General features: G+C 44.5%; 1 protein-coding gene and 1 long non-coding RNA gene across 2 annotated transcripts in view; both read left to right on the top strand.

Moving 5' to 3' along the window:
• Positions 1 to 4,252: 4,252 nt before the first annotated feature.
• Positions 4,253 to 6,651, top strand: LOC135973844 (myb/SANT-like DNA-binding domain-containing protein 2). Its single transcript, XM_065559009.1, has 2 exons — positions 4,253 to 5,108; positions 6,169 to 6,651. The coding sequence occupies exons 1-2, from the start codon at positions 4,571 to 4,573 to the stop codon at positions 6,366 to 6,368; spliced, it is 738 nt and encodes a 245-aa protein (XP_065415081.1). The 5' UTR covers positions 4,253 to 4,570; the 3' UTR covers positions 6,369 to 6,651.
• A 2,991-nt stretch (positions 6,652 to 9,642) lies between these two features.
• The window catches only part of LOC135973843 (uncharacterized), a 31,914-nt gene continuing 25,887 nt past the window's right edge, over positions 9,643 to 15,669 (top strand). Inside the window, exon 1 of the long non-coding RNA XR_010590882.1 lies at positions 9,643 to 9,998. This is a non-coding gene — a long non-coding RNA (uncharacterized LOC135973843). The remainder of the gene's footprint in view (positions 9,999 to 15,669) is intronic.

Genomic DNA, 15,669 nt, shown 5'->3' with positions numbered 1-15,669 from the left:
GCCGCCCTGCTTCTGACAACTGGGCTTCACCCCCCACCCCGAGTGGGACCGAGCCCAGCTGAGCCCAGAAACAGGGAATGCACAGTCAGTCATGTGGCCCCCACAGAACAACTGCCCCAATCAGAGGGGGCCAAACATTTCCACCACAGGGAACCACTCTGTAAAGCAGCCACCATGCTCACATGGACAAGGGGGAAAGTTGAGGGGTCAGAGGAAGCATTGGAGGGGCTGTCAGTCACTCTGCTTGGGGAGCAGGAGAACGGGGGTATCAAGGACGGGGGAAGGGGGGGAATGTGAGGTTGGTTGAATGGGAGTCAGTCGGGATTAGGGATAGAGCTCTGCATGGAAAGCGAGGGGAGCTACTGAGACTGGGGGCACAGCTGGCTCCAGACTGGGAATGGGGGTCCTGATGCTTCACAGCTGTCTTGCCAGGGGTAGCTGCTCCCAGCCCCCACCTGCTGCTCGGCCCAATCACAGGCGCACGTGGCCACTCCAGCCTCTCCAGCTCCTTCTCTTGCCTCCACGCCCAGCAGCCAGGCTGGGCCTGAGTCACCAGCCCAGCTCTGTAGCGCTCGCAGTCTCTGCCCCGGGGCACCAGGGAAGTTCTGAGCAGCACATGGTGACGTGCAGTATGTGGAAGGTTGCTGCGCAGCCGCATGGTTTGCAGGGAATGCTGGTGTGAAGTGAGGGGACCAAAGCACAGCTGCCCGGCACCTTGAATATGACAGATGTGAGCTAATGCCTAAAAGGAGCTGGGGCCCTGGCCTGCCCTCCTGCACTCTTCCAGCCTCGGAAGGGCCCACGATAGCAGACTTTAAAAACAGAAACACTTTTGGGTCAGAGAAGCTATTTTCTAGCACTGTTTTAAGGTTTTCATGACACATTTTGGGCCTCATTTTATCCCTCCCTCCCCAGGGCACGATTCCTTGCTTTGGATGCTTCTCTTCCTACCAGCTGGAGACTTTGTCCTTTATACCAGCATAACTACATCTATGCTAGGGAACTGTACCACTGTAACTATATCGGTAAAAATATCACCGCTCTTACCACCCTGTTATACAGATCCAAAAGCTGTGTAGGCAATGGGCTCCAACCCTGCAATGATGCACTGGGCCCCTTCTGGCCACAGGGAGCTTTATAGGGAGGGGAACCCCAGTATGTATCTCAGTGCGGGTTCAGGGCTTAACCCTGTATACTCTTTGGATTCTGTTGCATATAATTATACACTTCTCAGCAGAGAGGGCCCAAGCCTGGTGTGTGTGTGTTTGTGTGTGCGCCCGGGGGAGGGAGGGGGGTGTAATACAAATATTAAATAGTTGTAATAGCTGCTAAGGGAGGACTTAGGTTCTCCTGTGTCCCTCAGATGTTACCTGACCTGTAGCCTTATTGCAAAGACTGTTCTACTCCCTGGAGATAATTTAAGATTTTTTTTTTTTAAATCAACCTTTCTGAAAGGCGACGATGCGCCAGAAACAGCAGCTCGGTTCATGTTGCTGTTAAAGCATGAAGCAGTTTTTCTTGCTGACATACAGTTGGCTTTACACAGAGCTGAAGATTTGGTGTGGAAACACTGTCTGCAAGTGCCAAAATTCAGCTGCAATCTCGGCATCCGCATGCACAAATGTAATATTTTTTTCAGGAGCACTTCCAATTTAGTGCTTGATGGAGCATTGTCATCGACACCTGTTTACAAAAACACCTTTCCTTCTAGATTTGTACATTAAAACTACTTGTCGAGACAGCAATTCACTAACTTAATATAATTAGATAAGTCAGCGCGATAAACTTTGCTTTCTCAAATGTAGTCCTATAAAAGAAATCAGATGGCAAACATTTTTCCAGTCAATGGAATGAGCAACTAGAATTTGATGGCTAACATGTTCTGCTTCACTGCAAGAGGATATTCAAAATTCCCCTCTCTGGAATTTCCATTTAAGTGGTTAATGAGAAGCAAAGTTAAATAAACCTATGTGATTTAGAAGGCCAGTGTCATTTTGTCTGCACATGGAGCAGAAATAAAAGCAGTCGTGAAAACAAGACCCCCCCCCCATTTCAAAAAGGCCAAGAACCGATTGCCCCAAGCATCTTTAGTTTAATGCAGGTTTTCTTTTCCTAAAGCACCTTTCTCAGTGTTTGAGTGAGGAGAAAAAAAAAGTCCAAGCACAGTCAGACTTTACATATGTTAGTATAAAAAAGCTTTAATTAAATATATACAAATATTTTAGCTTCCTTTTAAGTGCTGGTATGTTTGAGTACAAACCTAAAAATCCTAGCAAAACTCCCATTGACATCGATGGGGCCAGGATTATCCATGATGGCAGTTTTGTCTCGCTGTGTTTCTTTCACAGATAAACAGGCCAATTTTCAAAGGTATTTAGGCACCCGATGAGATTTATCTGTATCTTTAGGTGCCTAAGTACCTTTGAAAATCTGGCCATCAGTCCTTACTCTTTCAAGCCGTTGCTCAAGTGACCAAACGCTTGTCTACACTGGCCTACGGGGTGTGAATAGCAGGGCATGGCAAAGCACTGTGCTATAACTCCCGCATGTGGACATTGCAGGCATGAACTAAAAGGGGCCTTGTTTGTTTTAATATGGTTCTCATCAAACAGGATTACATTAATATGGAGTAGGACCCTTTCAGTTTGCACCCGCAGTGTCCACTCAGGGGTGGTACAGCACAGCATTTTCGTGTGCACTGCTATTCCCACCCCCGGTAGTCCCAATTGCGGGGCAGTGTAGACAAGCCATTAGCGGCTTGAGCAAATGGTTGAAAGAGGGCAGGGCAGGTGAGGAGTTCCAGTGAAGTCAGATCTCCTGCAGGTGGACAGAGTGGAGTAACACAGGAGTTTGATGGCCCAATCAGGCACTCAGGGCAAATCAGGAAAACTATCTAAAAGAGCTACCTGGGAGTAGGTATAGGCTGGAGTCATTAGAGGCTGCTTGCTAGAGGAAGGCTTGAAAAAAACCCCAACATGTTAGGTTTGCTGCTTAGATTATCTCGTATTATCATGAGAAATATGGGTTAGTTGGTAACTCTACAGTCTTAGGGGCTAGGCTAGCTCCCCTGTATGCAATAGGCATTCTGCCTTTGATGTCAGCATTCTACTGCAATAGCCAACTGTTGTTAATGTCCACGTTCTCTGGTGAGGTACCCAGTGCTGAGGCAAGTGTTTTTCACTCTTAGTTTTCCTCTAAGCCTTACTCAGGGTGCTGTTAGGTTAAGAGTGCTAAAATACTTGCAAGTTTTTTATTGGTGTCCAATCACAATGGTGTGTCACTGCTGTTTGACATAGATGTGATGGGGCATTTGCCCCAAACTGACCTGTAAGGGTTAATAGAGCCTTAGGGAGGCTGCCTGAAAAGCAGCCAATAGGAGGAGGGGCCTGGCAGATCCATATAAGAAGAGCTACAGGACAGAGCAGGGTCAGTAGCTACCTGGAACTCAAGGAGGGAAAATCAGGCTCCTAGTAAGAAGGAAGGAGCACCAACACCTTGGACAGGACAGTGTTACTAGCAGAGACTGGGGAAGTTAAAGAGAGCTCCTGGCTGGCTGCTAAGACTGGCATTCTGAGGCCCTGAGGTAAGGGGAAAGAAGGTGCTAGGGCTATGGCTTAGGGAAATGTACTGAGATGTTGGAGGGGATGTAGCACATAGCTGCCATCTACAGAGTCCCTAGGATGGGATCTGGGTGTTGGTCCCCTGCCCTTTGCCACTGAGAAAGTGGCTGGGCTGTTGGACTGCAGTACTGGCCTCTGGAAGAGGGGCAAGCAGTCTATGGCACAGCTGGAGGGCTGTGTCATGAAGAGGATGCCATAGTCCTTGGAGTGATATGGGTCCAGGAGCAGAAGTGACAGTGGGTGAGACATTGCTGGCCTGTGAAGTTGATCCCCAAGATGACCAGCAGGATGTACTAGCGTGGTGAGTGGTGCCCCATCACAATAAGTATGCTTATTTGTGGCTCATGGCTCTGTCTGTCTAGGTGTTTACAGAGCTCCCATTCTTGTACTTTGTAAGAGCCTCAGGGCCAGGTGCCTAAACACTTTTGAAGATCTGGGCCTCAGGTAGTAAGTAAATCATGATCACAATTCCCTGGTAAGGTAGAGGTGGTAACCCAATTTTACAAATGGGAAACTGAGGCACAGAGGGCTAGAGTGGCTTAGTAAGGAGACAAGACATGCATGGCTTAGGCCTGGTCTACACTACGACTTTAATTCGGATTTAGCAGTGTTAATTCGAATTAACCCTGCACCTGTCCACACAACGATGCCATTTAATTCGAAATAAAGGGCTCTTTAAATCGATTTCTGTACTCCACCCCGACGAGCGGAGTAGCGCCAAAATCGATTTTAGTATTTCGAATTAGGGTTAGTGTGGCCGCAATGCGATGGTATTGGCCTCCGGGAGCTATCCCACAGTGCACCATTGTGACCACTCTGGACAGCAATCTGAACTTGGATGCACCGGCCAGGTAGGCAGGAAAAGCCCCGGGAACATTTGAATTTCATTTCCTGTTTGCCCAGCGTGGAGAGCACAGGTGACCACAGATAGCTCATCAGCACAGGTAACCATGCAGGCCAATAATCGAAAAAGAGCACCAGCATGGAGCATACGGGAGGTACTGGATCTGATCGCTATATGGGGAGAGGATTCAGTGCTAGCAGAACTTCGTTCTAAAAGACGAAATGCAAAAACTTTTGAAAAAATCTCCAAGGGCATGATGGAGAGAGGCCACAATAGGGACTCAGATCAGTGCCGCGTGAAAGTCAAGGAGCTCAGACAAGCCTATCGAAAAACAAAGGAGGCAAACGGTCGCTCCGGGTCAGAGCCGCGGACATGCCGCTTCTACGCCGAGCTGCATGCAATTCTAGGGGGGGCTGCCACCACTACCCCACCTGTGACCGTGGATTCCGGGTCGGGGATAGTCTCATCAGCTACACCTGAGGATTCTGCGGATGGGGAAGAGGAGGAGGAGGAGGAGGAGGACGAGCTTGCAGAGAGCACCCAGCACTCCGTTCTCCCCAACAGCCAGGATCTTTTTCTCAGCCTGACTGAAGTACCCTCCCAAGCCAGTATCCAAGACCATGACCCCATGGAAGGGACCTCAGGTGAGTTTACCTTTTAAAATATAAAACTTGTTTTAAAAGCAAGCGTTTTTTAATGATTACTTTGCCCTGAGGACTTGGGATGCATTCGCGGTCAGTACAGCTACTGGAAAAGTCTGTTAACGTGTCTGGGGATGGAGCGGAAATCCTCCAGGGACATCTCCATGAAGCTCTCCTGGAGGTACTCCAAAAGCCTTGCCACAAGGTTTCTGGGCAGTGCAGCCTTATTCCGTCCTCCATGGTAGGACACTTGACCATGCCATGCCTGCAGCAAGTAATCTGGTATCATTGCCTGACAAAGCCTGGCAGCGTATGGTCCTGGTGTTTGCTGGCACTCAAGCAACATCCGTTCTTTATCTTGCTGTGTGATCCTCAGGAGAGTGATATCGCTCATGGTAACCTGGTTGAAATATGGGAACTTAATTAAGGGGACAGAGGTGGCCATTCCTACTGGGCTGTTTGCCTGTGGCTGAAAAGAAATCCTTCCCTGCAGTTAGCCAAGCGCAGGGGGGGGGATAATTGGCCCTGAGCTTTTCGCGTTTGGCTAGCAGGGATCTTCCCTGATACCAGCCACGCGGTGGGGGGAGGGGTACAGCGATCATCCCAGAGAATTCATGGCGGGAGGGGGGAGTGGGGGGGTTAGTTTGGTTTCTGCAGGGATCTTCCCTGATACCTGCCACGCGGTGGGGGGAGGGATAAAGCGATCATCCCAGAAAATTGGATGGGGGGGGTTAGTTTGTTTTCTGCTGCTGAAGGTTAACAGGAAAACCGCAGCAGTCAACGGGCTTTGCTTGGTATGTGGGAAAGGAGGGCGCAGAAGCCGAAAGACAATGGCTTACCATGGCTGGATGCAAGCTGAATTCTATTGCCCGGACCTGCGTCTGTGATCTCTAACACCAAAGCCACAGGCACTCAATATTAAGATGGAAATTGCAACCTTGTACTGAAATCACATGTGCTATGTAATGTGAATAGTGTTTTTCACCAAGAAAGAGTATAAGCATTGTTCTGTAAAATGTATCATTTTAAAAACTTCTCTCCTTTTTTTCAACCCTCCCTCCAGCAGCTGCAAATTTTTCAAGCCTCCCTCCTCCGTCCCGAAGGCTATCTCAGATAAGGCGGCGGAGAAAGAGGACAAGAGACGACATGTTCACTGAAATAATGGAATGCACCCGCAATGAAAGAGCTCATTTGAATGAGTGGAAGGACACTGTAACTAAATTTAGGAAAGATGCCAGTGGTCCTGAGGGACGCTCGAGATGAGAGGTGGCAGGCTGCAACGCTGGGGCTGCTGCATGAGCAAACGGACATGCTCCAGCGTCTGGTGGAGCTTCAGGAACGGCAGCAGGATGACAGAGTGCCGCTACAGCCCCTGTATAACCTCCCTCCCCCCTCACCATGTTTCATATCCTCCTCACCCAGACGTGTAAGAACGCAGGGGGAGAGGCTCCGTGCACCTTCCCACTCCACCCCAGTGGACAGCCCAACCAAAAGGCTGTCATTACATTGAATTTGTTCAGTGGCCTTTTACTTCCCTCCTATTCTCCTCCCAAACCTCATCCAGATTACCTTGTTGGTTCTCTCCCTATGTTTATAATCAGTTAATAAAGAATACATGATTTTTAAATGATAGTGACTTTATTTCCTTTGAAAGAAAGCTGGGGGAACGGGGAGAGTGGGTTCCTTACAGAGAATGAATGAGTCAATAAAGGGGGAGAGTTTTCATGAAGGAGAAACAAACAGAAATTTCACACTGTAGCCTGGCCAGTCATGAAACTGGTTTTCAAAGCCTCTCTGATGCACAGCGCTTCCTGGTGTGCTCTTCTAATCGCCCTGGTGTCTGGCTGAGCGTAATCAGCAGCCAGACAATTTGCCTCAGCCTCCCACCCTGCCATAAAGGTCTCCCCCTTACTTTCACATAGATTGTGGAGCACACAGCAAGCAGAAATAACAATGGGGAGATTTCTTTGGCTGAGGTCAGAGCGAGTCAATAGCGATCTCCAGCGACCTTTTAAACGGCCAAATGCACATTCTACCACCATTCTGCACTTGCTCAGCCTGTAGTTGAACAGCTCCTGACTCCTGTCCAGGCTGCCTGTGTATGGCTTCATGAGCCATGGCATTAAGGGGTAGGCTGGGTCCCCAAGAATAACTATTGTCATTTCAACATCCCCAACGGTTATTTTCTGGTCCGGGAAGTAAGTCCCTTGCTGCAGCCCTTTAAACAGAGTAGTGTTCCTGAAGACGCGAGCATCATGAACCCTTCCCGGCCAGCCCGCGTTGATGTTGGTGAAACGTCCCTTGTGATCCACAAGTGCTTGCAGCACCATTGAAAAGTACCCCTTGCGGTTTATGTACTGGGTACCCTGGTGCTCCGGTGCCAAGATAGGGATATGGGTTCCATCTATCGCCCCACCACGGTTAGGGAATCCCATTGCAGCAAAGCCATCCACTATGACCTACACATCTCCCAGAGTCACTAGCTTTCGTAGCAGCACCTCAGTGATTGCTTTGGCTACTTGCATCACAGCAGCCCCCACAGTAGATTTGCCCACTCCAAATTGATTCCCGACTGACCGGTAGCTGTCTGGCGTTGCAAGCTTCCACAGGGCTATCGCCACTTGCTTCTCAACTGTGAGGGCTGCTCTCATCTTCGTATTCTGGCGCTTCAGGGCAGGGGAAAGCAAGTCACAAAGTTCCAAGAAAGTGCCCTTACGCATGAGAAACTTTCGCAGCCACTGGGAATCGTCCCACACCTGCAACACTATGCGGTCTCACCAGTCTGTGCTTGTTTCCCGGGCCCAGAATCGGCGTTCCACGGCTATAACCTGCCCCATTAACAGCATGATCTCCAAAGCACTGGGTACCGCAGTTCGATAGAATTCCATGTCCATATCCTCATCACTCTCCTCGCCGCGCTGCCGTAGCCTGCTCCTCGCCGCCTGGTTTTCCAGGTTCTTGTTCAGCATAAACTGCACGATAAGGCGCGAGGTATTTACAATGTTCATGACTGCTGTCTTGAGCTGAGCGGGCTCCATGCTTGCCGTGGTATGGCGTTTGCACTGTTCACCCAGGAAAAAGGCGCGAAACGGTTGTTTGCCATTGCTTCCTGGAGAGGGGGGAGGATATACCCAGAACCACCCGCGACAATGTTTTTAGCCCCATCAGGCATTGGGATCTCAACCCAGAATTCCAATGGGCGGAGGAGACTGCGGGAACTATGGGATAGCTACCCACAGTGCAACGCTCCGGAAATCAACACTAGCCCCGGTACATGGATGCACACCGCCGAATTAATGTGCTTAGTGTGGTTGCATACAATCGAATTTATACAACCTGTTTTCCAAATTCGAATTATATAAATTCGGATTAATCCCGTAGTGTAGACATACCCTTAGTCAAGAACCAGACCCAGATTTCTGAGTCCTGGTGCCTACACTGCAAGTTTGACCTAAATCAACATCTACTTCTTACATTAAACAAAAGTAGACCTTTCTTGCTATCAGGTCTCCAAATGGTTTAAGTTATGCCTTGTTGTGAAGGAGCAGGGTTTTTCTACACTGTGTGGGCAGGAGCCGCTTTCCATTGCTTGCCCCTTAGTTCTTCAGGTTTGATTTTTGCTGAGTTCAGTGGGCACTGATGAGCCCCACAGGAGAAATATCAGCTAGGAACTGTTTTCTCCAGTTTATATACAGGAGCCCCAAAAACTGACCTGTTTCCCTCTAGGGACAAATATTTGCATTCAAATAATATTCTTGGAACCACAGCTTGGTGTTGTCAAGACCCTTGGGGGCATGACACACAAACAAACAACTTGATCCAAAATTGCAACTCATTGTTGGAGATGCATTTTTAGCAGTTGCTCACAAGAGGGAGCTCAGAGAAAGCTATAAGCTTTCACTATCTTAAAAAAGAAATATAAATAAATCGCGAACTCTGGTCTCCACAAACATTTACATTTTCAGACTCTTGACTAACCTTTTCTCAAGCTTAATGTAAAAAAAAAAATACTCTTTCAACTTAATACTTTCCCCAGAATATAAAATTAAAGCCACGTTTAGTGGGAATAATTACCCCAGATAATGATAATTGATCTTTCTGACTCTAGTGTAAATTATAGGGTTTGGAGGCTCATTCTAAACATTTTTGTGTTGGTCAAAAACAAGAGGGTTTTATAAACATCCCTTTAAAAAGCAAGTTAACAATGGCCCTAGCTACAAAGGGACTTTTTTTCCCCATCCTCCTGCAACAAGAAGTCTTTAGAGGAAATGTTTTTGGTCCTAACAATTATTTGAGGCTTGCTGATGGAGACAGGTTCTTTCAAAAGGATTCTCATTCTTGCTTTCTCAGTGGGAAATTAAACCCATCTTCACTTCTTTTGCTGTATTCATATTGGCAGTCGAGGGTTTAATTGCTAACAGCTGAACGTCCTTTGCACTTCAGCAGTCTTTACTGATAAAATAATTAGAATAATTTATGTGCACATGTGCTATTAAAGTGAGTTGGCTAAAGAAGATGTCCTGATTTTATAGGGACAGTCCTGATTTTGGGGTCTTTTTCTTATATAGGCTTCTATTACCACCCACCTCCTGTCCTGATTTTTTCACACTTGCTGTCTGGTCACCCTAGTTCCAATTATTCATGGCTGTTAAGGTGCTTTGCCTCCCCACTCAGTGACATGTTTACACTCAGGAAACCCTTTTTTAGTAGAGAGAAATAATTCATTTAATTAGGTGGAGTGACTTGTTCATGTCCAGGTTATATAGGTTAGTGTCTTAATGAAGATGCCCATTGAGCTGCATCTTTTCATTGTGGCTTTTTAAAGATAATTGTACTTATTTCTTAATGGGAAACTCACATTTCAGAGCTCAAAAAGGTTGATCAAAAGTACAGGTAGGAAACCACACAGTACCATTAACCTAATGTAATGGCTGTCTAAATAATCTTGCCAGAAAGCAAAATTCTATGAACATACTATTTTATACATACTTATTTTTAGGTAATAGTTTACTCTTAAACTGGTAGTATTAAGAGGGCTAGATTTCAAACCAACTTTTTGAACATACAGATAAAACTGTGCTCTGAAGATCTAATTTTTGTTTGCTTTTATTTTTTGCAAATGATCTGTTTGGGTGTGGCACCTTCTAACCTATGAATGAATTGTTCTCCCTTTTAAGGTAGTCTGAAAGAAAAAAGTGAGTACTTGTAAAAATATTAGTGTATGTGGAGAGTTTTTAATTATTTTCAGAAAATATAAACTTGATATTACTTTTATTGGCTTTTCATAGTTATTACAAAATGTGCCTCAATACATTTTATCTTACTGGGGTAAATCTAATAAGCTTATCAATTCATTTATTATATGTATCTCTAAGTAAATCAGTAATGCAACAGATACCTGTTTTAGTATACTCTATAATGCTATAATTTTAAAAATATCTGTGCTAGAAGAATAAAGGCTCTTATGTGAGTTAGAGGATTTTTTATTGTAAAGCTAATTCTGAACTGTCTGTCCCCAGTGGAACAGGGTATTCCCTTGGGGAAGGAAGGGAGAAGTAGTGTTTTTTTAATTTTTTTTTAAAACATTTCTTAGTTGTTCTAGACAGTGTATATTACAATTGACTGATTACTAGAAGATTGCTCTCAGACCATTTGCAAACCTATAGTTTGTGAATATATTCTTAATCACAAAATGAAATGCTGGTTTAATATCCTCTACTTCCAAGAAGAATACCTTTTCTGGAAAGGGCTTGGGATGGGGGAGCTGCAGGGGGACAGTATAACAGCTTGATAGCTTAATATTAAATCTGTGGGGTTGGTTTGCTTTTTAAAGCAAAAAAAAAAAAAAAAAAAAAAAAAAAACCCACCAGTTGGTTGATATTTTCTGGTTATACTCAAAGCTTGAATGTTAAAAGATTTTAAGTGGGAGGAGGGGAAGCTGTTCCTCCTCTCTTTCCTAGACTAATTTATTTTAACAAGCAAACTGTGTTGGCCCATCAGTGCAAGACCTGCCTGGCTGACAAGTGGTACTGTGGGAGGGGTGTGTGTGTGTGTGTGTGTGGCAGAGGGGCATGTGGAAGAGATTATTAAAACCAAATCCCACCTTATTAGGTTTTCAAACAAATGAAGCCCATGAAGGTGTGGATAAGAATATTTTTAGCCCGGGCATTGTTTTATTTGATAAGTCATAAGCACTTGGGTGCTGCATAAGATATAGCTTATCAATACAGAGAGTGGTACCAGTTTAACTGAAAGTGGGATTTTAAACTGATCTAGTTCAACCAAAGCAAAAGGCAAACTGAGTTAGTATCCAGTTAAACCAAAGTAAATTAGGAACAGTTTCAGTTAAACCACACAGGGGTTTACAGCAGTTGATCTAAACCAGTGCAAATTTGTGTGTGGGGTAGGCAGGGTCTGGGTAGTGAGGGTCTGGCAATGTAACTTTCTACCACTTGCAATCCCATTGATGTTAATGGGTGTACTCTTGATGCTAAGCACAACTCCCATAAGTGTTTGCAGGATTGGACTCACAATTTAAAAACACTTGCAGAACGGAGCTTGTGCTGACCAAGATCTAGAGCAAATGCTAATGCACAGATAAAACACAATAAACATTATAACTGCAGTACGAGTTAAAGGACAGAACAAGAGCTCTTAATTTGAACACTATTGTCCCATTCAAACAGTAGTTATATTATTGTGTCATTTTTGTTTTAGTTCATGCTTGGCAGGTTAGAGCCCCTCCTACAACTGGTATGAATCATACATTTAGAAAGCACATTAGCTGTTTCTAATATTTTTCTGGATGCTTAAACAGAAATAAGCTTTCCTCCTACCTCTGTTTTTATAACTGTATGTTTGGTGATTTGGAAAAGACCTGATGTAATCTAAAATGTCTGTTTTGGCTTTTTCTGGTATAAGAGTGTGGAATGAACAGTGCAGAAGGGAGTTAGATGAAATATCACTGAATCTGAGCAACATTCACTCCCAGCACTGAGAAATACCGTTTTGTGTGCCTCTCTTCCTCTCCCCCCCCCATAAGTATGTATAACCAAGTATTTATTTCAGCAATATTTCTGCCACATGCATCCTTTTTCTATTTCATTCCTATAATGGGCAAATTAACCTCCATTCTTGTGAACTTTACTGTCTGAACAAGAATCAGCTTGTGTACAACAGAATACAATTCTCTGGTCAGTTCATAGTGCTCCTCTTTTTATTGGGTATTTTAGGTCTTACAAATCTGTATGTTTGATCCTAAATTTACTGAGATATTAACTGTCCTATGTGCACTTTGGCATAGAAATGTAGGTCCGTAAAAAATCTTGAGAGGTCATAATGCAGAATATTAGCCTTCTTCCAACATTGTTGGCTCATATTCAATTTGTGATCCTATTATAACCCCCAGATCCTTTTCAGCACTACTACCACCATCTTGTCATTTATTCCCCATTTTGTAATTGTGCATTTGATTCTCCCTCCCCCTCCGCCCCCTCTTAAGTGTAGGCATAACACACTCAGTCATATCTACACTGGGGAAATACATCATGTTAGAAAGCATGTTAACTAATGTGCTGTTCAACATGATTTAGCATCAATTGTATAACAGGACAAGTTGTGCCTAAAAATGTCAGCTGGTCAGCCCTACAGGAAATCAGCTAATATATTGTAAAGCAGAACTGTACTTGTTTTTTACTGTAGGCAAAAGTACATGTTAACACCCTTTCTAATAGGATACATTTTCCAGTGTAACCAAGACTACATGTTTTAGTATTAGACACTAATAATCAATGTTAACTCATCAATTTGGAGGTAGCAAGATCTTATTAAAACACGCATCTGAGAATCCAGGTTTTTGGAGTCTATTTCCCACTTTGTCCTAGGGCTTGCTATGTGACCTTGGGTGAGTCACTTATCCTGTCTGTCTCAGTTGCTCCATGCGAAAAATTGAGATAATGTTCGTCTTTGTGAAGCTTCTAGCAATCTCAGAGTAAGTGTTTTACAAATCAAACTCATTCCAGTTGTGGTGCTAATTGTTAATAATGGTCTATATACCTGTCGGAGAAACACAGTTCTCATTTTTTGTTTGGGTACAGCAAGTCAGGTGCTTTATTTCTTTCACATACCCTTTCATTCTCAGGTCATAGGTTTAGCTCCAGCCAAGGTCTGTAGTAACTGTAATGACTGTCAGTCATCTTTTGACTTGAACTGTTTCTGTGATTAGTTTTACAGCCTCAGTCCAATTCTCAATGAAAAGGACTTAAATGCTTGAATGTGTGCCTACTACGCATGTATGTACTTCTGCCCCTCCCTAACTTGCACAGTTGGGCTTTTGATATAGTTCTGAGAATTTGGAACCATGTATTTAAAAGCAACAACACAAATTGCACTGAGTCGTGACCCTGTTGGCAGTCTCACCAGAGAGGTCAGGAATTGAATGAATATGTAAGCTACTCTTCCCTAAAGATCACCCCTCCAGAGCAGGGCATTATGGGGAAGTTTGTACTGTTATCAGGGCCTGCTCCAGGCACCAGCTTGTCAAGCAGGTGCTTGGGGCGGCCACTCCGGAGAGGGGCGGCACATCCAGCTATTCAGCGGCAATTCAGCGGACGGTCCCTCACTCCGGCTCGGAGCAAAGGACCTCCCGCCAAATTGCCGTCGCAGATCGCGGCTTTTTTGCTGCTTGGGGCGGCCAAAACCCTGGAGCCGGCCCTGACTGTTGATGCACACATTGGAGATTGTCAAGACAAACATAATTTATGCTGCATTGTTTCATAACATTAGGTGTGAAGCAGGCATGACTGGCATACACCAGGCAGTATTAACCCACACAAAATGGACATTACTTGGCAAAGTAGGGGAGATGTGCCCTAATAGGGAAATAGGCGTAGAGTTCCGCTGAAGGGTTGTACCATACTATTGAACAAAGAGGGAAGTGTGAGCTCCAACAAGGGTTGAGGGAGACTAGAAAATGCTTTTAGGCAAAGATGAGGTCATTTGTCTCTCTCTCTTTTTTTTTTCTTTTTTTTTTTTTTTAATTTAGATAGCCATAATAGGCAAGACTTCCAGTTGGTTTCCACAGCATCATGTGTGCCATAGTTAGCAGCCACAAAACTACATGCAAATCCTCACTTATGTGCTCCAACTGAAAATATGGCCCAAGCTCTATTCCTCACATTCTTCAGCAAGAACTAGAACATCTTGCATTTAACTAGGTTGCAGGTACTGTATATGGTTCTCCAGGTTGTGTCGCTCTTTTCACTTGTGCAGAACAAAAAAACGGGAAAGTTAAATTCTGTAAGGCCCTGATACTAAGTCCATGGAAAGACTGTCATAGATTTCAATGGGCTTTGGATCAGGCCCTAAAAAGCAGAAAAGGAAGATTTTTGTGCTCCCCTGGGCCCATTCATTGCTGAAGGAGGTACTGAAGCACTCTGCATTGTGCTAGTGTATAGATTTGCCATTAAAGCATTCAGAGGGTAATTAAACTACTTCATATTCAGTATAAAAGTTTCCAGATGGGTTTTGTGGTACCAAGGGTGGTGATACATCTTCAGAAAGAAAGTCAAACAAATGTCATGGTAGCAGACGCTTCTGCTACAAACGCTGCTTGGTTTAACTTAAAATTTGTCATTTTAGTGAAAATATTAGTGAGAACATAACCTTTAGTGATGCTTCATCTTTTAGTGGCAATAGAAGAAACAAATAGAATAAATTGTTAGGTCAGGGGATAGATTTTATGCTTCTGCTAACTGATAAAATAATTATAAAGATCAGAGTGCCGGCCTCCTATCTCTTCCTTTTTTTCCCCCTGTGTATATTGAACAAGCCCCTCTTTGTGGTAGTTAGGCCCATGGGAACTCACCAAAACACCAGGACCCTTTTGTTCAGGGGTATCAAGTCAGCTGTTTAGATCAAGAAGAGTATAGGGGATGCTTCTGGTGCAGAAATTAAACAGTTGGGAGAGGACTAAATAGAATGGATGCTTGACATGTGCAAATGGGACATTTGCTCACGAGGGATTCCAGAGCTATGTTGTGAGCTAATTCAAGGCACAGGGAAAGTGTTAAGTAAACTGGGTATTAGCATTTTACCAGGAGTCGAATATGCAGGCAAAAGATCTTGAACTTGAGGAACTATGACAGGCGGTGTCTGACATTAATTTAGCATGCCAGTGTTCAGATTTATTCAAAGGGGAAGTGATGTCTGTCTGAGGGCTCTTTGGTAAAATACGGTTGGCAACCTTGGTCAGGGAAATCAAATCTTGTACATTCCATAAACCGGAAATTCAGGTAGGTCCCGACCAGCAAAGCACTTAAATGTATGTGTAACTTGGAGCACTTGAGTAATCCTATTGGTCTAATCTGGGACTGAAATGCTTCAAATGATGCACATTGTTAGATGTTTCTTTAATCCCCAGCTGTCCAGCAGTCTTTTTGGAGGCCAGTCTTCTGCCCATGGATTTGATTCTAATTAGCATTCTTGGGCACCTTTTTTCCAGAATTCACCCTGTCCTACTAGTGTGTGGTGTGTTGCTGAATGTACTGTTCTTTTTAATTATACA

This window comes from Chrysemys picta, chromosome 10, assembly GCF_011386835.1.
Source record: "Chrysemys picta bellii isolate R12L10 chromosome 10, ASM1138683v2, whole genome shotgun sequence".
In the NCBI taxonomy this organism is placed as follows: Eukaryota; Metazoa; Chordata; order Testudines; family Emydidae; genus Chrysemys; species Chrysemys picta.
Note: the sequence above shows the minus strand (reverse complement) of the source record. Positions and strands in the feature narration are given on the sequence as shown.

Coding starts and splice junctions, on each gene's coding strand:
- LOC135973844 (XM_065559009.1), top strand. CDS start 4,571: ATGCAGGCCAATAATCGAAAAAGAGCACCAGCATGGAGCATACGGGAG. Junction 5,109..6,168: donor CCCCATGGAAGGGACCTCAG/GTGAGTTTACCT, acceptor CCCTCCCTCCAG/CAGCTGCAAATTTTTCAAGC.